Raw genomic sequence first — 24,897 nt, 5'->3', positions numbered from 1 at the left:
TTGTGCACATTTCAGCTCTTTGCAAGTAAAATCAAAGAAAATAGTAGCCATCAAAAACTTTTAGTTTTTAAAAGGGGATATCTCTCTTATTGTTCAGTATTATTTTTTTATTTGTGGCTTAAATTTCCAGAGATAACTACGTTGATTGTATGCCGTTTGGATGCTCAAAGTTGTTATTGAAACAGAGAATGATAACTGTATGTAAATGAGGCAAGAAATGTAATCAAAGGTTCGAGGATAAAAGCATTGAATAGGAGCTGAACTGGGGTCTAACAAGATAAACCAACTACATCAGAGCTAGTGGCTACAGCAAAATTTGAAAAGAAAAAAAAATAATTGAAATCCGGTGTTCCTTCTCCTAAGTTTTAAGATTAAGCATGCTAGAATTTTGAAGACACACTACTTCCTTATAAGACAATACTTTTAAACTTCTGATTACTACTTATTGGACTCTCACCATTAAATTTACACCAGCCATCGATGTGACATCATTTATATCGTCATCTCCACTGCTGTAAGACGTTTTTAGTAAATGAAGTGAATTAACTGACCAATATGGCGACCTTTTTTTCAATAATTATTATTGAACCTCACCATATTAAAATAGTATTATTATTCATTCAAAACACGTCCCCAATCCTGATTGGCTAAAAGCACACACATAATATACCATAACCAGTTACTGATGACCAAATTTGGAAGAATTTTGTGTTTAACAAGGAAATGACGTCAAAAATGCAGCCCACTACAGGTTAAGGCACTGTTACTGAGAAGACCTGGGGAAGAGGTTGAGTTGTTTTGGTTGGGAAAAAAAGGCGGACATTTCCCTTGTTTCAGGAGTAAGAACTACAGCTGGAAAGAGGTGAAATAATGGCTAAAAACATGGCAAAAACAGCAGGAAGACAACTCGGAGGGCAGCATCCGCTATTTGTAGAATATTTGGGGAGCTGGACAAACCTATTAAAACATACACTATCGAAGATAAATTTAACATTGATGCAGCTAAGAATGTTTTAGCTATGTTTAAACTAGGAATAAGTTATTTTGAATGAATAATAAAGCAATTAATGAATTCGGCTTTCGAAAGATACGAAGAATTAAGGCCTTCGGCCTCGGTGGATAACAACCTCTGAGATCTGCTTAATTCTTCATATCCTACTCAGCCTTATTCATTAGATGCTAAATAACAATGATTTAATGTGCAACTGTACGTGATATATTTTGTTATCATATAGTAATTCAATGCCGCTAAATAGACAGATTTCAACCCAACTTGAGGTCTTAGGTCTTGATTACAATAACACTGACCAACATCAAAACTTTCCCATTCGTGTTTGTTAGGGCTGTCAGTAATGGCGGGAGCCTGGGAATTTCCCCTGGCTACTATGAGCATGAGCCCCAGCTACTTTCATAAGAAACAAGAGAAAAATATAATCAGAAGAACTTTCTAGTGTTCAATTTCGTGGCTACTGATTGTATATATACCCAGAAACGTGTAGGCTAGTAATGGGTAATATCTCTTTTCACTTAGTCTGTCAAGTAGAACACGCAAGAGATGAAAATGACCAGGTGCATGACTGAAGGCACGAGAGGGGAGAGGTGCATGCATCCCTCTCACTAAATCTGTAGAAAAAGAGAGGCTGCTTGTAGTCTAAGCAAGTTCAAATATTAGTGACAGCCCTTTATCAGTGGATATTTGAATCAAACTTTGAATTGAAATCTTTAACTAGAGAGAAAGTTAAGTGAATCAACACTCAAACACTAGGAAAACTACATGTACTGTAGGCCACACTTACATGTATTAGCGCCGATAGTACTCATAAGCAACATACCTGCTTATCCCGGTAAAACCTTTCGGCTTCAATTTATCAGCAGCTGCTGAAGATGCCACAGACGTCCCTGCCTGCGATCTTGGTGATGTGACAACCATTTTTGCCCCTGTTGTTCCAGGCGGAGCATGAACCATCACTACATTTCTAGAACTGGTGGCAACTTGAGAACCAGACGTTGCCCCCGATGTCGTCAAAAGCACTCTCTGTGCATTAATTTGGTGCTGTCTTAACAGCAGCTGCTGCTGCTCAGGTGTAAGTTTAATCACTTGTTGGCCTCGTTGAACTATCTGGATTTTTTGTAAGGGTGAAGGCCCATTTTGCTTATGAACTTGAGGAGATGTAGTGTGTGTTGGGGTACCTGTCTTCGGTTGGACTTGCTGCTGCGGGAGAATTTTTTGCGGATTGATTGACTGCGGTACTTGCTGAAGAAGTTGTAATGTTGATGGTGATCTTGACTGGGCACGCAACAACGGAAGTGTTTTCTGATGTTGAAAAAGATGGTAACAAAAATTACTCCTCGTATAAATTATTGAGAGTGGTTTGGGCACAAAATATTTGAACTAGGAGCTGTTTATATGATACTGGATTGACTTTCATACATATTACATTCAGATGATATAAAATCGACTAGCAATGCCTATGGTGTTCCTACCCGTGTGTTTTCCAAATCAGATCAGATACGCATGTGCCACTTGCCCCAGACTATGCAATTTGTGATTTTTCAATCTGGAACAAAGCTCGTAATACCAGAATGAAATTTTGTACCAGAACAAGAAATTCATTCAGACTGAAAAATGGAATGAACTCATTCTCAAATGACTTGTATGAAAATGAAATGTTGTTTGGGTATCACGTTAACAAATACAGTCGACTCCCGATAATTCGAACCTTCAAGGGAAATAGAAAAAAGTTCGAGTTATCGGGAGTTTGAGTTATCGAGGGTAAAATTATATAGAAAATGATCTGAAGGGAAATGAAAATTGCTTCGAGTTAGCGGGAGTCGACTGTACAGAGAAATATATATGCAAATGGAATGAACTCATTTCAGAATGAAAGTCCTCTGGTATCATGTGAATAGCCTCTTAGGTCATGTCAGCAACTGTTTACGAATTACAACTTGCAGTGCAACTTTCTGCTAGTGGTAGCTAACAACAAAGTTGACAATAAAAGTAAAGAAAACTTAAAAAGAAGCGACTTTTTAAAAATTGCGAAAAAACTCTTCTTAAAAAAATTCAATCAATTTTTATAAAAGTTAAAAAATATTCAATGTTTTGACATTCTCGGACGTCATTATCAAGTAAAAAAAATACTGTATGAATGTTCTATATAATACAAGAAAAACAATAGTTCATTAAAAAGAAAAGTACTGTAATGACTGTGTTTATGAAAAGTATGCTACTTTCCTTTTCAATGAACTATTGTTTTTCTTGTATTTATAGACGGGGCTGTCAAAAAGTTTTTAAGTAACAGGCTGATAATGAATAGTAGGGCGGCTTTGGAACCCGCACCAAAGGCACAAGTTTTTGAGGGCCAAGGCATCTATGGACATTTTGAAATTTAGCATCTCAGAAATGCCATTTTCGTGGGTTTCCACTGCAGACGCCATGTTGTTTCATCAGAATACATGCAAGACTGGAAACAATGCGGTCGAAACCTCCCAGGCGTTCCACGAACTTGCACGGTTTGAAAGTTTCACAGACCTAAACCTGTTTAAATATGCGTTTAATATCATTCAAAACTGGGAAATGGATGCTTTACAAATTTTATTCGATGGTGCTTATTTTTTGTTAGCAGACAGTTATGGTAGAAGGAGATGAAAGTAGCCGGTTAAGTATGGCTAACTAGCCGGTGGTTTTGGCCGGCTACCGTTATTGACAGCCCCGTATAGAACATTCATACTGTATTTTTTTTTACTTGATAATGACATCCGAGAACACAAAACGTCATATATTTTTTAACTTTACTAAAAATTTCTTTAATGTTTTTAAGAAAAGCTTTTCACAATTTTTTATAGCTAAAGAAAACTTCATAGGGAAAAAAAAGGAATCTGACCCTTTTAATCCAAAGAAAGCTTAATGATAATAACTTCCAGAAAAAACCTCAAATCAATTTTCTGAAATATTAAGGACAAAATAGCACCAGTAGGGTGTTCCCTAAGAGGTTTTATTGGAATAGTCATACAGTGTCATGTATTCCTGTCCAGACTCAAAAGGTTGGTGCAAAATTCTGGAAGTCAAAGAGTTAGAAATTCATTTCAGAATAACAGAGTCTTCAAGGAGTAAAATTTGAAGGGATTTCAAATCAAGGAAGGGTACATAATACTGCATGTTCTCAGTCTCCAAAAAACCTTAAATAAAAGCATTTCAGTTTTGGACAATGATCCCAAAAATGTTTTGTGCCATTCTCACCATTTTTGCCATATAGCAGATATATTTACACCTACCTTTAGAAAACCAACAAGATTTGGTTGGGGAGGTGAGTTGAGTGTGGTTTGCAGGTTTGTTGCAAATTGTTCTTCAGTAAGTTTTCCTTCCTGCAAAAAAAAGATTGATATTACAGTCAACTACATTTACACACATGAATTACTTTCATTTGTCCTCATTCATTTGAAACTGAAAAAAAAATTAGATCTTCTCAAGCCTCTAACCACTAATAAAAATAGCATATTATTTAACTTTTTGGTTACTTCATGTACATGACATGGGGGAGTGATCAGAAAAATTGTGCATGTGGGGTGTGGGTTAGGCTATTTTGGGAAGCCCATGAGTTGGGGGGGGGGGGGAGGGGCAGTTGCTTGCTTTCTTTCAGGAAGTCCTGTTGGGTTGAATAAAATACCATAAATCCTCTATTATTTATTTCAAGCCCATTTGAGGGGGAGCTTAATAGAGATGAGGCACTTATTTGAGATTTGAGGGGGGGGGGGTGGGTGGGTGGGGGCTTATTTAGAGAAGACGTTGGTATCAGTTCTCCATAAAGAACTAGAATACAGAGTGGAGAAGCTCAAGAACAAGAGAGTTGGAGGTCATGCAGCCGAGGATCAGAATCAAATCCAAACTTCCAGTTGGTAAATGAACCATCCCAGATCAGTCCACACAAAGTTTCACAGTCGTAATTTTATTGATCAATACAGTCTCTCATTTATTAGAGAAGAATAATTAGGGGAGGGGAGTGGAGGCTTAATAGAGAGGGGGCTTATTAACTTTCTTTCCCTGAAAAGGGGGGGGGGGGGACTTATTAGAGGGAGGATGCCTATTTTAGAGGGGGGACTTAGTAGAGGATTTACGTATTGAGACTCACCAAGGAAGGGACTAAGAAACATGTCACGGACACATCAATTGGATTCCTGTTACATACACTTTGGTACAAATGGGAAGAAAGTTGCCATTTGTTGCAAGGCCGTTCATTATCAAGGAGTTCTTTTTATTCGGTTTTACCATAAACTAGTTTTTTCCAAAAAAAATTGCAGCTAGTTCTCACTGGAGCAATTTGTCCCAAAATCTGCAATTTAAAGATCTGATAATACGAAAGAATAGGGTGAATTTTAATGGCTTTTTTAAGGAATCTCTTTAAATGCCACTTACTGGTAATTTGCAAAGATATAACTAGTTTGCAACAACTTGACAAGGCAGCCATGTTGGTTGACAAAACAGTGCAAATACCAGTAAATATTTTCATTCCAGAATTTGCAAGAAAAAATCTGTTTAGTTCCCAGTGGAGAGGGATGCTTTTGTTCTTGTCAACTAACATGGCTGCCGTAAAGTCAGCCATGCAATTTAGAATACCCACAACAATAAGTAGGGTACAAAGAAAGTCAGTTTTGCAACTTTGCTATTTGGGCTAGCTGTAACTAGCATGTAATAGCCTAATTGCTTTAAAGTCATTTTAATTAGCCAGAAAAAAAAAAATTGATGCGCAGGATATGGGACGCTACTTTTTTCGCAAGCTGAATAAGCTCAAACACAAATTTCAATCAATAGTACTGCCCTTCCACCCCATCCCTCTGATCCCCCCACCCCTACCCACTAGATAACACAGTGTTGTGACCCGCTTCAAGATAACTGAACTCACCATAACACCTTGAACTAATTCTTTTACAGTCTTGCCAACGTCAGGGGATTTTTCTGATGCCAGCCTCACCAAGTTGTTGAAGAAATTTTTTAACTTAAGGGCCTGCTCCTTTACTTGTTCAAGTTGAGCAGCATTGACCTGCGGCTGTGAATGGGTGACTGTTGCTAGTGGAGTGCTAGATGGCTGTGGTTTGGTCTGATTACCAGCAATGGTGATATTCTTAACACCTTGCTGTTGAGGAGTTGTTGGTGTAGAAACACGCATACCAACATTTGCTACATTGGAAGAGCTTGAATTGTGACTATTAGTACCTGCAGTAGATGCAATTTCAGTCTTTGGTGTTGTGACAGAGGCCTGGTTTATAGGCATTCTATAAGTGACTGTCCTCGGTATTGCATTAATTTGTTGGGGCCGAATTTGAGTTAGGTTAGTTCTAATCGGAACATTCTGGGTCACGCTAACACTCGCCGGTACTGGGCGAATCTGAGTTTGTATAATGTTCATCTTCTGGTCCTGCTGCACCGGCGAGCTTGTCGCTGGCTGCCGTAACACAACCTGAGGGTTTAGAACGCGCGGAGCATTTACAACGCGGGGTTGAATTTGCTGGATGATCCTTGGCGCTGTCATGGTTTGAGGATTTCCCGGAACAGCTGCGTTTCCCGATACAATTCGTGGCGCTAGAGCGATTTGCTGCGGATTTAATATATTAATGTTCCGGTTAATCAAGTCCGTGCTGTTAATCATGGTCGTAACGAAGCGATGTCCGCCGGCAAACGCTGCGTTCGGAGCAGCTAAAACAGCCATAGTGGCCGGCCGTGGAGCCAAAGGAACCGCTGTGGTTACCGTGGGACGTGGAGCAATGTTGATAACAGTAGTAATCGCGGTGTTACCAGTTGTATTTAGCACAGGCGATGAAGAAATTCCCGGACGAACTGCAGTCGCGGTTTGGTTTTGAATCGGACTCGTTCGGATTGGCGCCTTGCTAGTCATGTTGCTTATTTTAGGACTGGTCTTTGAAGCTTCAACCGAAGGTTTGACTTCATTGTGGTGAGATCTAGGGATCGGTGTCGAAGCCAGCTGGCTTTCCAGCGATCCCACCATAGCACTGACCTCCTTCTCATCTACTTCTTTCTCGAATAGGTCTTCTAGAAAGGAAGACGCCATTTGGCTACCATTCTTTTGATGCACTCGTTTAAAAAGTAAAACAGTATTATGGGATGTAAAAACGCACGCGCATCTGAGATTTGCAAGAAACCGCTAGCAAAATTCTTCTGACAACAGGCGCTTACGGCGCACGCATAAAACTTTTTGTTGGAATGACTGACCAGTAGGCAACGGGGGCTCTATCGAGCTGGGAGAATTTTCGATAGTTTGTTTGTTTGTAGGTTTCTCAGAATGTTGTGATGGTTCTTTCCGTGTTGTCGGTTTTGGCATCTGTTCTGTTTAGAAGAATTGAATCAAGTAACCTTGTAGACATATATGGGAATTTGCTGTTGTAAGATCCACGAGACGTTGAGAGAAGACAGCTATGATAGCAGCGGAAGAGCTCTTCCTCATTTTTCGGCCAACATGGCCTCCTGCTCCGATCACACTGATCATCTTGTGTTGGATGCTCTTAGCGCTCTAAGGAAACTTGCCGAGAAGTAAGAGAATTATTTGCCTGTTGTTTTTAGACTGATAAATTAAGCTTAAAGCCTTAAGGCAATGATCAGTATATCCTGTTTGCACAGTCTACGTTAGGTTAATTTTCAAGCCTTTCATCATTTTAGGTTTAATTCTCCTGCAAAATGCAATCAATGATATCGTCGTATGAGTTAGCTCAATTCACTTCCTTTATGTCAATACATGTAAGGTGCTATTCTGTTGCTAGTTTACTGATGATGATGTGTAAAAAGTACAAACTCAGCTTTGCCAAATCCAGCTGTCAAATTAAGGTAATCGATGGGCCATGGGAGTTTACATAACCCGTCATTTGAATTGTCAGTTAACACCTGTTAATTGCAAGCAGTTCTGTCGCTCAACCAAGGGGCAGGCCATTGGAAAACTTTTTGGGGGGATGGAGAATTTTTGAGTGGCATGTATTCTTTTTTCATCAAAATGTCGTGCACAAATATTTTTTTCCTTGACGTTGAAATTCAGGTGTGCCATTAAAGGATTATTAATTTGTACTGGGCTTTGAATTATAAACAGGATATGGCAAGTGCACAGGGAAAGATCACTGGAGGGTAGGGACAGGACAGGACCTTTCTCAGCAAAGTAAAGGGGCACATGCAAGTCCGGTTCTAAGAATCAACAAACAGCAATACCTAGTCAAACCCCATTAATATGAATGGATACTGAGGGGGGCATAGAAAATGTCCATATTAATGGGGTGTCCATATTAGACAGGTTGAATTGGAGAAAATGTAAGGGCTTCCTTTACCCAGGGACAAAGCAAACTGTCTTTAATAAATGAGGTGTTCATAATTCATTAATTCATATTAAGTGGGTGTTTGTAAAGCAGGGCTTCACTGTAACTTTATTACCACATGTTAAAGTTGGAGCCAAGCATTTGTATGTTAACCTCTTTGGTAGCACAGATCATTAAGTAAACATAAGTTTTCAGTGCTCAGGGTTGTTAAAAGTAGCCGGCTGCCGGCGAAAATCGCCGCCTACTTGGTTAGTATCGGTCGGCTACTCTGCTTGGCATTTCTTTACGGATGGCGTTTTTTCAATAAAATGTCCCTGGACTGGCCGCTTACTTTGACAACTCAACCATCTACTTCAAAACTTTCTGACAACCCTGAGTGCTGTCAACTCTCCGGGATAATCCAGGAGACTCCAGCTTTTGGACCGTATGCCCCGGTCTCCATTTTAGAGTCTGATATCTCCCGGATAATCCCCAAGTTGCTATTTCTTGTAGACTCGACTTTCCGACCATAAAATTTCAAATATTTTAAGGTGTTTAAGCTACTCATGTTAACATGGTACGTTTCCCCATAAATTCTGGTATGCCACTGTAATTTAAGTGATAATGTGGCTAAATATGAACTGTTTATGTGCTATATAGGTCGACTCGAATCAATGAACATTTTTGGCACAAATAACATCCTTTGTCATGCGATATGACGTCAACTATCGTTTCTTCCCTTTCAATTCTCAATATTTAATGACCTGGGGGATTGACAGCCCTGCATTTTATGTATGGGAAGTATATTTTTTGCAGTGCTTGTCGAGGAACTTCCATGAATATCATCTTTTGTCAATTAAAATATAAAATAATGGATAATTTCACATTTTTGTTTTTGTAGTAGCATGGAACCTCCAGAATGCATGACAATTCTACATTCTTTGGCAGAAGAAGGTACAAAATGCACTTAGGATTAACATGTTATGTCATTATGGAATATGTACAAGTTCATTGTTTATTATTATAAACGTCAAAAATTAAAGTTGCTGTTAACTTTTTTGCCCAACTCACTGGGACTGGTTCTGGTCAGGAATAACTTTCCCACCTAGTCCCACCAAGCTTCTGTAACCAGCCTTCTTTGTACTCTTTGTATAATATAATGTAAAGACCACCATAAAACAAATTTATGTGAGCAGAATGGGGAGGGCAGAATGTAATGTTATTGGTGTAGTGGTGATATGATAGGTCAGAGGGTGCACTGTGCAATCATAGGTCAGAGCTGTCATTATTTAAGAGTTGGGGTCTGGGGATTTCTCCCAGCTATTATGAACGTGGCCCCAGCTACTTTCATAGGAAAATAGAAGTAAAATGAACCAAAACAATAATTGTTATTCCCTAGCTGTTTGATTCCCCTCCTACTTGTTGTATTTACCCGGCAACTTGAAATCTTAGTGACATCCCTGATAGGTGTGGCATCACCATCCACTTCCAGTTTAAAAATTGGGTAGCAGTGGCCTGTCTGCTTGTCCCGGCCCCTCTCCCATTTCTATGGCCATGGTAAATATTGGGAAGATGAAAAAATAACGATTAGAGTTAAGAGAGAGTTTAAGAGAGAGGTGATAGGGAAATTTTCAACACTACCCCCCTTCCCCTCCTCCCATGTTATTCCCAATCTATACATGCACTTGCGTTTTTATACCTTTCTAGTCGTTGTCAACAGCCTTAAGTAATTTTAAAACTAAATGTCTACTACTCTTTCTGGTGATCAGCACATTAAAAAAGTGAGCAAAATTAATTTTTCTGCCTTTTTCTGATAGTGATCATTCTCTGGCTAAAAAGCCTATGTCACACAATAGTGAATGCCCTGAAGACAGAAATTATAACAAGTGAGATGCATTGTATTTCTGGATGTCTCAATTTTCTTTTTATTTACATGTACATCCATATGGACTTGCTATAAGTCGACCTCATGAGTAACCTGACAAGTTTCTAAGTGAGCAGAGTGAGCTTCTTAGGAGATTCTAAGCAGGTGGAGCCAGCTTTTTAGGCTTTGAAGCGGCCGAGCGAGCGACAAAGTCACAAGAGGTCAACTTGTCTCGCTTGAAAGGTTTCTACTTGCATTTCATTTGCCAAAATGGGGAGTGGCATGACTAACATTTGGGGTTTTCTGGTTGCATTGAGCCCTTGACTTCATTGATTCCACTTGGACAAAGACAATATCTAACACTTGTAGGTTTCTCCGACAATGAAAGGGCAAATTTGTTAGCTTTGTGTGCTTAAGTTAACACAAACAAAGATTTCAGGTGCAATAACTATCTCATGCACAGGAAAAAATAACGGATTCCCGTTTTGGGATATTTTTGGGTATTTAAAGAATACCCACAAAAATCCCAAATTTGGAAGAGTGAGACAAGTCCCAATCTGGGAACTTGGTTGGGAATTCCCTGGTTGGGACTTGTCTCACTTTGCCAAATTTGGGATTTTTATGGGTATTCTTTAAATACCCAAAAATATCCAAAAATGGGAATCCGTTATTTTTTCCTGTGATGCAGGCGAGAAATAAAATAGAGCTTGTTAATCTTGAGTTGATACTTGGAAAGGAGATTTCCGGTGACGGTTTGTTAATGAATATATTTTGCCATGACTGTGCCGCCAAGAATGAAACCCTTGTTCGGAAGCTTCTTTAAGTGAGAAAGCTTCGAATCCTCGAGGAATGCCATTGCAGAGGAGAAAGGAGGGATAAACGTCAATAAATTGGCACACATGCACTTCAGATCGTGATACCGGCCGGCAAAAGATGACATTGCAATCCTCGCCAAATAAAATAATGATCAAAAGCGTATGGAGCCAGCTCAAAAGTCAGACTTTACCCAGCTTCGGTTGGAGCAGAGACAAAAACATCTCTCCCGACAGATATGCTTTGATTATTTTCCTCTGGTAGTCGTGCATATTCAGAATATCTTGTGTCCTCAAGAGCATCTTTTATGATGTCTCATAGTTGAAATTAATCAACTGCAAATCATGTTTCTGTGCACTTAATTACTTGTGAGTGATCACTTTATCCCCAAGGGTCCTAAAGAGCTACTCTGATTGGTCTAAGTGCTGGGATCCATTTTTGGGTCACTTAAACTGGTACCAATCAAGTATGAAATGTCCTTCGTCCAGTGCCATATTAAATCGGATGGAGAACTTTTTTGAAAGCCTAATATTCAAAAAATGTTTAGGAAACTGTCTCCTGATACCATCCACAATTTCTTTTATCTACCTGTATTAATAGAAAAAAGTTTCTTTTAAGGTACTTGACAGGGCTTCTGATATTTCGCGCGGTCGCCTGGGTCGCGGACCTGCGAAATCCCGCGAAATTCCCCAAAAAACGCGAAATACCGCGAAATCTGCCAGAAATATTTCCAAATACGTGTCGGCAAAACATATTTAATACTTATCTTGGCTACTAGACTTGTTTTATTCACCCCAAAAGTCCAAATTTATCTTGAAACTTCGTCACTTCAACGCGTAAACAACGTCCCAAAACTACCAGGCTTTTTTAGATGAAAGTTGCGAAAAACTGGGTACTAACCGTAATGTTAATAGCTTTAGCATTCGCTCTTGTTGTTGAAAGAGCAATTGATTATCCCTGTTAAAAAACCTTAAACAACGCTGGTCATATGGACGCAAAATTGATCAATTTTAGCAAAATTTGCCCAAAAAAATCCAGCGAAATCGGCTGTTTTTTACTGATTGTTTCTTGGCGAAGTTTCCCCCCCGAAATTTCCCGTGAAATCGGCCGATTTTTTATAAGAATATGCCCCTGAAAATCCTGCGAAATTGGACTTTTTTCCGCTAAAATCCCGCGAAATCGGCCGATTTTTCTGGTTTCTTGACTTTTCTCCCGCGAAAATCCTGCGAAATCGTCCATTTTTCTGCAAATTTTGACTTTTTTCCCACGAAAATCCCGCGAAATCAGCCGATTTTTCCGCGAATTTGCCCCTGAAAATCCCGCAAAATTTCGCTTATTTTTCCACGAAATATCACAAGCCCTGACTTGATTAATAATTTTTACTGTGCAATGTTGATACTGAATTTTAGAGGAGGGATGGCTAAATGTTGTGAAGTCCTGTATTTTTGCTATTCCGTTGGAGGATTCTCTTGGAGCAGCTGTTGTGTGTTTACTTCTTGATGAATGCCCACTTCCTACCCGGGTCAGTGTTAATAATAATTTTTAATCCTGTCAAGACTCTTACACAACCATATATAATAAAGTGTAGTGATAAACACAGACCTCTCTCATGCAAAATATCTTCTTAATGAAGGCAAATTGCCCCTTTCACATTACATTTTTTCAAATTGTTACAGTCAAACTTGAAAAACTGTGAACACCAGAAATATTTTGGGAATATTATTGTGTTGCAAGAAAACAGCCAAACTAAACTGTAAGCAAGATTGTTAATTAGTTTGTGGTTTTGTGGCCTGTTCATGTGTCCTGATCTGTGCTGTGATTGGTCGTAGCACAATAAATATTCCTGAACTGTTTCAAGTGTTCACAGTTTTCCAGTTTTGACTGTAATGACAAACATGATTTTCAAAATAAATGACTGTGTTAATTGGTTTATGAAATCAATTCAACAAGATATGATAATAAAGTGATATAGAGGATATTACATGGCCGCGCAGAGATACGAATTTTATCTTCAAGTGCTGAAAGTATCTCTCGCGTGTGAGCGAAGCGAAGGAGTGAGAGATACTTTCAGCACAATGAAATTCCTTCATAAAACACAACTTTTTTTAAAATTCATTTTCGAAACAGCAAAACAGTGCAATTAAAGTGGTCACCTATATCTATGAAACTCGGATATAAAGTTATTAAGGAGATATATAGACAATAAAACTTATATTTCAAAATTTCAAAAGAGCCGGCCGCATGCCTGAGCGGCAAGCTCTCTTGTAATTGGCTAATAATGTTAGTAACCGTGGCGACACCAATATCCTCACATGTGAAAGATAAAAATAAAATCTTCACTGCGCGCGATGAAGATATGATTTTTTAGTAAAAGGAAAAATCCTGATATTTCATCAGTATCTATATAATAATTATAGATCTAACTGGTGAAAAATACACTGTTCTTTTTTTGTTGAATTTTTAGGATGCTATACATACCCTGTCATCAAGGTTGAGACTGTCCAAGGACCTCCAAACACTTGTATTCCACACCAATCAAGGCAGACGGGAGAGTGAACTTACACCATCGATTTGCCGAAACCTGGCTGTAGTCTTAGCATGCTTAGCTGACAAGTTGGCTGGTGAGTAGCCTAATCCTAGTCTAAAATGTCACAAGTCTCCACCCCCTAACTCGTGGGGGTTGTGGGGAGAGAGATGTCTGAATTCCAAGCATTTTAATGCCATCTGGTGATGTCACCTAGTAATTTTTGCATTTTTGCATAAATTTCAATTCCTTAACGAGTTGGTAGCCATAAGTCACGGAACCATGAACAGCAATATTCATCGTGTTTACATTTGACATTTGTGGCCTTTTGTCTTTTAATTGTCTGTCATTTTTAAACAATGGCTAAAACAACATAACTCAGTTGCTGTACAATCAGAGGTCCTGACCAGATTCCAGACAGATTTTTCATCATCAATACGGAATTTCTGTCACTGAGGCGCAGACATCTCTCCTGGCAAAACACCCCTAATGAAAGGAGCAAGGAGAGACAGCTATATTTGTAGGCTAGAAAAATAGTTGTTTGAAAATGTTTTTTATTTTTTTACTGGGAGCTAGGATAGAAATGTGTGTTAAGTCAGTTCTTTTCGAATTGGTTCAAAGTGTGCTTGATCATATTTAGCATCAGCCATTTTAAATCATTGTTACAAAATCAGGGCTGTGGCTTGAGTGAGAGAAAAGTCTGAAAAAGGAGTGTGAAACAAAAATTAGTAATAAGTTTTATGCTAACATAACAAAATTCGAGAAGAGGCTTATGACTGTCTAGTATTTTAAATAACAGCAGTTAGACCTTTTTAGGTTGTATGTTTTATTTTTCCCATGATGCTCTCCAGGGAATTTGCCTTTTGTCTTTTCATTAAAATTTCTGCATACATATGCACATGGATGCATCTTCTAAAGACGACATTTGAAAGAAAGAGTTCACCTGGTATGAAATGGAAAAACAAAACATACAAGCTAAAAAGGTCTTTTAGCCCACCAGCTCAAGATCTGCCAATAAGAAATTTTGCACCAGTCAATGCCCCCCCCCCCCCCCCAAAAAAAAAAAACTTGTTGCATTTATATATTGTTTGGTGAACAGTCCTGTGGATAAATTTGAATGCCAATCTAAGGACAGATGGTGTAAAGGGATAATCAGAACCCCGTCCCAGTTATCAAATGAGTGTAATTAGAAGAAAAGTGTAATTAGGCAACAGCCTAATGTGAAGCTGCAGTCAGTGCTTTAATTAGCTAAATTACAAGGTGATTTAGTTAATATTAATTTGTATTTTTTTCTTGGTATCAGCAACACCACATGCACTTTCCTTTTATCATAATATGTCAATTAGCCCTCTTTGCCTCCATCTGAAAAGAAATTTTACCTTAAACGAGGCATTAAGGGCCAATTTTTGTAAAAACACAGGACTAACTAGATTTGCTGCCATTTGGGAATACTCTGTCCCAGGGGGGGACTCCGCATATGAAAGGGGGGGGGATGCTCGGCGGAAATGTTGAATTAAACCCCTAAAGGAGACCGATCTGGGCGTAGCCCAAGCTTTTTTGACCCCAAAAAGAGACCATGTTTAAACACAGACAAATGAGAAAACTTGGATAATATGAAGGGAGTGAATAAAACAAATGAAAAATATACATATCAGATATATATTTTTATATTTTTTTGCATGCAACCCTAAATGAGACCTTCATGGCTAAATATGATGGCATTTTGCCCAGAACACCCTAAGTGAGACCAAAATCTGAAATTTACTCCCCTAAGCAAGACGACGAACATCCCCACCCCTTTCATATGCGGAGTCCCCCCTCCCTCCCCCCCCCCCCCTACTCTGTATTGTGTTCTATATGATAAATGAAAATGATTCAAGAAGTTATAATGTATTGGTCTTTATCTGCTTTTTTATGACTGTGTACTTGCATGCATTTATATAGGTCCATTGAGTATTGTGCTGTTAACCCAAGGCACACTGGAATTTCTGATACAGAGACTGGTAAGACCTAATAAAGCAACATAGCAACAGTCATTTGTTAGTAAATCTCAGTGAAATATGTTGAGTATTTTAGGAATAGAATCAGTAGATTATTACTAAGTTGTAAATCTATTAGCACTTGTAGGGTGCACATGCCAGCTGGCCAGCATCTTACATAAATTGCACATTTAGTAAACTCATAATGTTTGGTTCGGGTACTACATGTAAGTAAAAAATGATTTGCCTTTCAGACAACAGACGAGTATCCTGGTGTTGTCCTCAATTCAATCCTGGCACTGGAAAAGTTTGCACAGACGAGTATGTATTAATTTAGAATAATATACTTTGAGTTGCAGTGCAAGATCTGATCAATGTGAACAATTCTTGACAGGTGAAAACAAGCTGACCATTCGAGATACTGGCATAATGGAGTTGGTTGCAAAGATTGAAAGAGAGTGGCTTGGAAGCAAGGACTTTGAAAAACACCAGGCTGGATTTTGTTCTCAGTGGCTTCTAGACAATTCATGTAAGTATTGTGCAAATTTATCAGTATCAATTAACCCTTTAAGCCCTAATAGCCACATGAAATTCCTCAGGCTGATCTGAAGGACATAGGGGAGGGGTGTGGATCGTTTTGGTCTTTGAAGCTACCCCATTTGAGGACAAGGTCTAAATAATTTTTTTGCCAATTATGTGTTCAAAGTTTCCCATCACTGCACTGTCATACATATTCCTCTCACCAACCTTCTAACAGGCCATTTGCGACTTCCCCTGGGCCTCTGTTTCAAAACGAGGGTTGGTGCTCAGCCTTTGATATGGAAACCTTTTTTAATTTTCATGCAAATAAAACTCATTTTCACAAGAAAGGTTGTGCACCTAGCCTCATTTTGAAAGTGAGGGTCTTGGAACTTGGAAGTGGCCTGATGGCATAAAGAATGTTCTTCTCGCTTTTTTAGGTAAAGCTCTATGTGGCATCATCTCTTCTTTAAGACTTGGGTGACCCTCAAAAGTTGTTGATAATGTTGATTATACTTTCATCATTCTTGTAAATCAATGTGGACTCAAAGTTTCAGATCAAGTTATTTACTAAACCACTTGCTGTGTTATCTTCTTTCTACATGTCTTTTTCTGTGCTGACAGTTTCAGTTAATGTAAGTTGAATAATAAAATTTATTCTATATTGTTTAAACTGCATTATTATATAGTCAATTTAATTATTTAAAATGCATATTTTGGAGGAGGCATCATGGCCGAACAAGTTAGAGCGCAGGACTGGCAATCCAAAGTCCACATATTCAAGTACCACCCTATCCACTGACTGCATTATTTTGTTCTTTAGCAGTCCCAAGTTCAGTTAAATGGCCATACTTGTAATAAGCCAACTGGTTTGGACAACTGGATTGCCTCCAAACTGCTGGAATGTAAACTTGTTCATGGTTATTTCCTTTCTTTGTTTTTGTCCTTTTTTTGTGGACTATGTAAAGCACTGAATTGCCAACAATAATTGTTTTACCCCTATGAAGTAATTCTGTATTTTCAATTTCCTGTGAAAGATATTCTTGAATATTTTGTAATGTATTTTGCTTGCAGAACCGTCCATACTCGTATGAAATAGCAGATTTAAGCAAGATTAATGTCATGCTTAATAACAATGATGTCAGTGATTATCTAAAAATATCACCCACAGGGCTTGAGGTGAGTAATGGATTTATTTACTTATTTAATGACAAAAATAATAGTTTTGTTATTAGAATTTGTTACAGTGGAACATCAGTCAAGGGGTTGCACTGTGATGAACACAGACATGGAATCTCTGTTGAGTCACTTTAAATTCTTTTTTCAATTGAGTTAATGTGATTTCTGTGGCTGTTGTTTAAAGGTGCATATTTATTTTAGCCTTTTTTCTGCTGTAAATATATAGATGGACCATATTTTAATTTCAGTTAACTGTAATGAAGTTTTTTGGCGGCTGTCTTCAGATTAACTGTCTGGTTACATAAAGGCCCAAGCATTTTCAATTTGGGACTGGTTGTGGACAGGGATTTCCACAAGAAGAGTCACAGGACTCACCATAACTTTTTGTAACAAAATCACTGCTTTTTGCACGAATACCCACTGAATAACACTACATCCCTCTCTACCTAAATAGCAGATTTCTCTGCCCTTCATATATATACTTGAAGCCTGAAAAAGGCACCCCTTCAGGGACGGAGCCACCCGGTATGGGGCTTTGTTGGGAGTATCCCCTAGGTACTTACCTTATACGTTTTGTACAGAAGCTAAGACTTATAGTTTCCCAATGTTATGGGCTACCAGCTGCTACAAGAGTGCAGCCCTGATTTGTTGTGTATGAAGTAGGTTCAAGTTAGGTTCACTTTATTGATTGAACAGATTAGTGGTCCACAAGTGGGTATATTAAATGTCTGTATAGAAACCAGCTGGCATAATGTCACAATTCTGCGATACTCACCATCTATTGCATAATAGACAGTAAGTAGCGAGCCGGTTTTTTGAGCAAAAGCAAAACTATAGCAACTTTTTCAAAGTCGTTTTGGCGATGCTTCGGAGGAAAAAGTATATATACCAAATTTTGATGATGAATGCTACGGCTACAAAGTATGGAATGAACAGACGTTTTTAACGTCTATAAACGAGAAGTCATGTACAGTGTATGGTAAAAACTTGAACTTTGCCGTTCGTTTTGAAAAGGTATTTTAAATAGCTTTTAAAATGTTTCAGGCAAGATGCGATGCGTCCTCTTTTGAAAGTGTGCGGTGCACATTTTGTGTCTCATCTGGTAAGTATTAGGACTATTTGTAGTATAAAAACACAACTTTTAGTGTAGTGTGGTTTTTTATTAGTGAGTATATTGTTCAGAAATGTTATTTTAAAAATAGGAAAGTAAAACAACTGTAAATTCTTATCTTCGGAGAACATTTTTAAAAGTTCGAAGCTCTCTATCAAAGAAGCAGGAGGCACCCAACAAGAATATAGTTCAAAACCACTTAAACATAGCATTGTTGAACGTATTTTAGTATTTAACCGGTAGATATAGGCAAATTTTTATCCTATAAAAACTTTTCATCCGTTCGGATTTCCTAGCTGAAAATCTAGTGATGCCAAAATTATGGGGATCAAAACTTACCTTTCGAAAATTTCAGCCAGAAAAAAGACTCCCGAAAACCCTAGGTGACCTTTTAAGGGTAAAAAATCCGTTTAAAATGGGCACTGAATTATACCATCTTTTAGATGTTCGAAAATCCAAGGGGAGGCAGGCAAGCAAGAAATTTTACAACAAATGTTCAGAAAATTCTAGATCTCAAATCGTCTTCCGAACAGATATTTTCCAAAAGTTGTCGTTGGGTGCACCTGAGAAGCTTCATCAGCGAAATGAGGTGTGAAAATGCGGCTTTTCTGGGGCTTATGCTATCACGTGAACCTTTCATATGACGTGACAACTGATGACTGAGGCCTGTATCTCTGTTAGGTTTGGGTTGGAATATAGTAGTTGTTTGACTAGTTGTTTGCATTACTTTGTGTGTTCCAGGTGTATGGTATTATGAAGTGACTCTGCTAACAGCAGGGGTAATGCAGATTGGCTGGGCCACTAAAGACAGCAAATTCCTTAACCATGTAAGTTACAAGGACTATGACCTTAAATTCAAAGTACCCGCTTGAAAGCTACTTGAATGGGGCATAAGATATTACAAAGTTTACCTTAATACCGTGTTTGAGCTAGGGAAGGCCGCAGAGCTAGAAAAAAGTGCCGTCTGGTTGTCCAAAACAAGTACATTTTCTTGCTGGGTAAGTACCTTTTAAAGCTTACTTGCTCAGCATTCAGACAAGGAGCTACTTGTCCAAAGGACATGCTGAAATTCAGGGTTTTTTTTTCAAGCCTTGGAAAGGGTTTTCATTTTTAATTCAAATCGAGACCCACGGGGCTAGGAAAAACTGTTTTGGGAGCACCCACCCCTTCCCCTCGTATTTCGGTCTCAATCCCAGGCATAACACTAATTATCATTTGACGCGACCACACAAGAGCCGTGAAAAACTTCGTCGTAACGAAACTGGATACCCCGTTTTACTGTTGAGGGGTAACAGGAGTAAGTACCCCACCCGTCCGAGTTTTCCAGCCGGCAGATTCGTACTAGTTTCTCTGTGTTTTATATTCAGGAAGGCTATGGTATTGGTGATGATGAGTATTCTTATGCATATGATGGCTGCAGGCAGCTTATCTGGCATGGAGCACGGAGTACACCGCATCACCACAAACCTTGGAAACCAGGTCAGTATACTACAACGTTTTCCTAAAAAAATTCCGTTATTAGAGACCTTAGGATCGGACAGATCGAGGCTTTTCAGCATTTCCTAAGAACCGCGAACGTCAAGAAGTGAATCGTGATCAGTACCTTGCCGTTAGCTTTGCGATACAAGGGCTAAACCACGTTCCAGAGGAAAGTGAGTTACCGCAAGGTTTTTTGCAGCTTAAAACTTCACAATAGAGACCTTATGATCGAGGTTTGGTCATTTAACTGCAACCGACAAACTGCGGTTTGCGGTTAACGGTTTCACGTTACCCGTCTGCCCATATTTGGGACTTAAGATTCGCGGGTGGTAGCTCGCGGCTGCCATGTTTGTTTTCATTCATCCACTCACTTTTATTTTAGCTGAGAAATTGTCTTCAAAATAACGTTTTTTAAAATAGAATTCGATAATCAGCAGGCAAAGGAGTGTTCTGAAAAGTCATAATTCTTCTCAAACGTGGGATTGTGATATTTTAGGGTCGAAAAACCCTTGGGGTTTTAAAACACTTATCTCTGGAGCGTGGTCTAGCTCTACAAACGTGAACCTCTAACCGCGAACTTGACGGCAAGGCCCTGTTCACGTGACTTCTTGACATTCGCGGTTCGCGGGAAATGCCGAATGTGCAAAAGGACGCAACATGTAACATCCAGCAATGCTGGAAGTTGTTGGCCAACAAACTTGCATCCTTTTGCCTGTAGCAGAGGCAACGACGACGACGACTTCAACGAGAACAGCAAAAAAGCAATAGGTTTAGATCAGCAAAACAAAAACCCTGCACGTGCATCACGCTTTTAGGTACATTTCTTTGCTCTCTGTCACTGCACGACTACGACGTGAAAATGCCTAATTTCACGTTTTGTGGAGGACTTGAACACAAGACAACGACTTTCTTTTTCTTTTCCTGAACTTTGATACAGTCTTTTAGAATTCGACTCCAGCAAAAGTTGTAAACATTTGACGAATTGAAAGAGATGGAATAAGCGCGATAAGATTTGAAGAAGTGCGACTTCACTTTTTTAAGTGACGTTTTCGTACCCATCGCCATTGCTGTTGCTTAAGCTCCCTATTCTCTCTATTGCGGGGTTACAGAGTGTACAAGTAATAAGCTGCTCAAAGTTATTAAACCACATGCGTTACATTTTATAGGTGATGTCCTTGGACTACTCATAGACTTAGCGAGAGGGAAAGTCAAATTTTCGCTGAATGGCAGTGAGATTGAAAGGGATTTTAAAGAAGCACTATCCGGGTAAATAAGCGTATGGTATTAATATTTTGGTATCAAACTTAATCTTCAAGCTATGGAGTTAGTAAACTGAATTCACAACCACGCAACTCATCTTTGAAAATTACCCAGATCTCCATCGTAGATGAATTAAGCGGAAGGCGATTTAAATTTGATGTATTTGCCTGGTGTCTGTGTTGTGGTTCAATTTTATCCTTGGTTTAAATTTTATTTCCCTTTGTTTTGGGGTATGGTAATGTATGATAATGGGTTTGAAACAAATGATTAAATTTAAACCCAGAATAAAATTGAACCGCAACATTCTGTAAGCGCAGTTTGCAGAGTAAGTTGAGGCAACGGCATTAAAGTTTGTCTTTCTCTGAATGGCTTCAAGAGGATTTTTACGAAATTTCTTGTGAAAATATTTGAGCAGAACAGTAAATGTAATGTGATTTGAAAACTTTCGGTCCATGTGTCTACTCTTGTTTGTTAACTACACTAACACAAACCTGGTTTCCTTCTTCCCTAGAGCTGGATTCTTCGCTGCTGCAAGCTTTATGTCCTTTCAACATTGCATTTTTAACTTCGGAGCTCAACCGTTCAAGTAAGATTGGGCCCCCGAGAAGAGTTCCAACAGAAAAAGGCTCGACTATCTGTAGAAGCTTACGCTGAGAGCGGAGCCTGTCCCTAATAATGTAGTGACATTCATCGAACACAAAAATCGAGACCTTGAGCACGTGCGCATGGATGGTAGTTCGCCCTAGGGAGTCGGGTTTTATGATTACTCGCGCCAACGTCATCTTTCTTGTTCAAAACCCCCGTTAAATTTTATAGCCTAGTTGTTGTCAGTAACCATTCGAGATCGAGGTCCACCTTTTTGATAGGCAAACATCCCCATTGAACATGAATAATGCGTGTGCCTTATATGGTCAATACATATTTTATACTACATCCTCCACCATCTCCCCCACCCACCTTCCCATTGCACTCCCTCCTCCTAAAACTCGCTCCAAAGAAAGATTCTGAAGTAGACCATCTAAAACTCAGGCACTATATGCTTATAATGTAGTATTAATTTGTCATCAATGGCAGGTTTCCCCCACAAGTGTCATTTAGCAGTTTCAACGACCACGCCAACATGAAAGCGGAGGACAAAATAATTTTACCTAGGTGAGTCTTAGAGTGATCCTTCATCTTGTGTCCTGAAAGTGAAACAAACTTCATTACTTTGACTACCCTGGTTGCCAGAGACCGTTCATGTGTGGTGTCCGGTTTTGGTCAAACTCAGGGTATACTTTGGATGGTCTTTGCGCTGAAATTCATATGAACCAATCAAATCTTGAAGCGAACATGTGACGCCGGTGCGAAGCGCGAGAAAACTTGTGTAAGGTTCATCAACCAATCACACAGTGCAGCCGGGAGATGCGAAACGGTAAACACTTTGACTAGTTCCAGGGGAAACGGTTAATTTTGCTTGCCGAGTTTCTCAATATTGAGAGATTCATTAAGATTTGAGGGAAAACTTAAATTAACTGGTTTCGCGAGGGACCAGGCGTTAAGTGTTTTGTGATGTAGCCCATAAAGAAAAACATCTTCGCGTACAACTTTATGAAAGTAAATCTCAGCGAAAGGTTAACATTCATGGGTAGCGGTACTCTGTATTCTGTAATAGTCACAAAGCGATCATAGGATTCCCAAGATGTTATCCGCGTCACCGGCCCGGTAACTAGTCGGCCAACAACAACAAAGCTTCGAGTAATTTCAAGGACGGCCCTTACCTCATCTCTGCACGAAATAGATGTTGGTGCTAGACGAGTTTTAATGCTTGTTGTAATGTTAGCTCAAAGAGGCGTTTCCTTGTTCTTTGTAGACATTTAAAGCTCGCAGCTATTCGCCAAGAGAGCGTTACTGGTGATCCATGTAAAATATGCTATGAGAACGCTGCTGATACCAGATTAGAACCCTGCAATCACAGGTAAGGTACAAAATTTAGAGGCCCAGGTACATGAAAGATAAAATAGTATGACTGTAAGTCGATGCAAGCACGAGGACGTCATATTGTTACTGCTGCTGCTCCTAGTCATCGCAGTCGCAGCAGCAGGCAGCACCACCACTACCACTACCACTACCACTACCACTACCACCACCACTACCACTACCACTGCCACTGCCACTGCCACTGCCACTACCACCACCACCACCACTACCACTACCACTACCACTACCACTGCCACTGCCACTGCCACTGCCACTACCACTGCCACTGCCACTACCACTACCACTACCAACACCACTACAACTATTGTGTGTGTCACCTTCAGACATTTCAGTCCTACCGGTATGCATGATGTTTGTCACATCAACAAAGTTTAATGGCGTCGGTTCCCACGAGTCTCCTTTTGCTCAGTGGTTGCCCTGCTCCTAGTCATCGCAGTTGCAGCAGCAGGCACCACCACCACTACCACTACCACTACCACCACCACCACCACCACCACTACCACTACCACTACCACTACCACTGCCACTGCCACTGCCACTGCCACTGCCACTACCACTACCACTACCATTGCCACTGCCACTGCCACTGCCACTACCACTACCAACACCACTACTACTATTGTGTGTGTCAACTTCAGACATTTCAGTCCTACCGGTATGCATGATGTTTGTCACATCAACAAAGTTTAATGGCGTCGGTTCCCACGAGTCTCCTTTTGCTCAGTGGTTGCGCATCTGGCCCCAATTGTTGGAAATGTGGATAGCGCTATCCACTGGGTAAATCACTATCCAGCGTATAACGCAATCGGTCTTCGTAATACTTTTCCACTTGGTAGTGATTTATCCGGTGGATAGCGCTATCCAACTTTTGTAACCAGAAAACCAGGCAGGATCAACTTCCATTTTATTTTCGAGTCTTCTGGATCAACGCCTGAGAAACATCAGTTCTTAAACTTTTAAATGTTTAGACTATACTGCCAATGTTTACAGTGAGCACTTACCGTCAGCACCTTCCCTCTGAGCTCCCGCCCCCACCAATTAAAAACGTACCTTCCCTTTCATGATGTGGAAACATTCCTTATCTAATGCATTACAAACGGGTGTAAGAAAACATACAACACTGGATGAAGGAAAAGAAAAAATTAAACAGAGAACGACAAGTTCTACAAATCACCCTTCAAAAGCTGTTGTGCTCGGAAAATATCCCATGACATCACCCTGTGCGCCTTTTGTATTGTTTTGTCTCATTCGTCCCCATGCCTCTCAATCGTCTGAAATTTCACTTTTCTTTATCTCAATTTTAGGGACGTTTGCATGAAATGTGCAATACAAATGGAGGACTGTCCCTTGTGCAGAAAGCGCATTGAAAACAGGGAGTTTGAGATACATAGCGTCCCAATATCACCAAAGGACACCAGCTGACAGAGGCGCATGCTCAGTTCTTAACAGTTAAAAAATCAATGGAGCGCAGTCTCAGTAATAACCTCTTGCTGTGTTAAATGAAGACGCCGATCAACACCGTTACGTTTGGATGCGTATCCAAGAAACGCTCATAATGCTTCCCCTATCTTCTACGCAGAGGCCTTTTTGTTATTGCTGTTTTTATTGGGATAGCCAGCGGGAGCCGTTGCGGAAGAGAGAGAGAGTTCACTGTAGTGCCTGTTTGTAAAACAAAAGCGCTTATAAAGAGAGACGTTTCAGGAGTGGGTATCCGCTTGGTCACTAAGCTTTTTCGGCCCTGGTTTTGTCACGCAACGGACGTCCTGGCGTCACTGGTTGCACGAGAAATTTAGCAGCAAGCTCAAGTCTCGAAGAAACCTCTGCGAAAAGGATGCAAGCAAATTATTGCAAATAATATACGTTCAGCAATCATTGGTTTGACAACGTTAATTTTAAGACA

General features: G+C 39.6%; 2 protein-coding genes across 3 annotated transcripts in view; one reads left to right on the top strand and one right to left on the bottom strand.

The window, feature by feature from the left end:
• LOC140928206 (transcription initiation factor TFIID subunit 4-like) overlaps window positions 1-7,095 on the bottom strand; it is a 15,263-nt gene extending 8,168 nt beyond the window's left edge. The window contains exons 1-4 of one of the 2 annotated variants that reach the window (XM_073377920.1): window positions 5,901-7,095; window positions 4,276-4,365; window positions 1,833-2,314; window positions 458-512 (exon numbers count right to left, since the gene is read on the bottom strand). In XM_073377920.1, coding sequence (XP_073234021.1) covers window positions 458-512; window positions 1,833-2,314; window positions 4,276-4,365; window positions 5,901-7,064 — 1,791 coding nt within the window. In that variant the 5' untranslated portion in view covers window positions 7,065-7,095. The remainder of the gene's footprint in view (window positions 1-457; window positions 513-1,832; window positions 2,315-4,275; window positions 4,366-5,900) is intronic. The other variant, XM_073377919.1, reaches the window with a different exon arrangement.
• On the top strand, window positions 7,077-24,897 carry LOC140928207 (RING finger and SPRY domain-containing protein 1-like). Its single transcript, XM_073377921.1, has 16 exons — window positions 7,077-7,543; window positions 9,191-9,243; window positions 12,376-12,488; window positions 13,431-13,587; window positions 15,435-15,493; window positions 15,724-15,790; window positions 15,864-16,009; window positions 17,063-17,167; window positions 18,212-18,269; window positions 19,020-19,105; window positions 19,646-19,757; window positions 20,924-21,023; window positions 21,529-21,603; window positions 22,092-22,169; window positions 22,870-22,974; window positions 24,302-24,897. Exons 1-16 carry the CDS (start codon window positions 7,380-7,382, stop codon window positions 24,417-24,419), a joined length of 1,596 nt encoding a protein of 531 aa, XP_073234022.1. The 5' UTR covers window positions 7,077-7,379; the 3' UTR covers window positions 24,420-24,897.

This window comes from Porites lutea, chromosome 2 (genome assembly GCF_958299795.1).
Source record: "Porites lutea chromosome 2, jaPorLute2.1, whole genome shotgun sequence".
Classification (NCBI taxonomy): domain Eukaryota; kingdom Metazoa; phylum Cnidaria; class Anthozoa; order Scleractinia; family Poritidae; genus Porites; species Porites lutea.
The sequence above is the reverse complement of the archived record's forward strand: the minus strand, read 5'-3'. Positions and strand labels throughout refer to the sequence as shown.

Coding starts and splice junctions, on each gene's coding strand:
- LOC140928207 (XM_073377921.1), top strand. CDS start 7,380: ATGGGAATTTGCTGTTGTAAGATCCACGAGACGTTGAGAGAAGACAGC. Junction 7,544..9,190: donor CTAAGGAAACTTGCCGAGAA/GTAAGAGAATTA, acceptor TTGTTTTTGTAG/TAGCATGGAACCTCCAGAAT. Junction 13,588..15,434: donor CTTAGCTGACAAGTTGGCTG/GTGAGTAGCCTA, acceptor GCATTTATATAG/GTCCATTGAGTATTGTGCTG.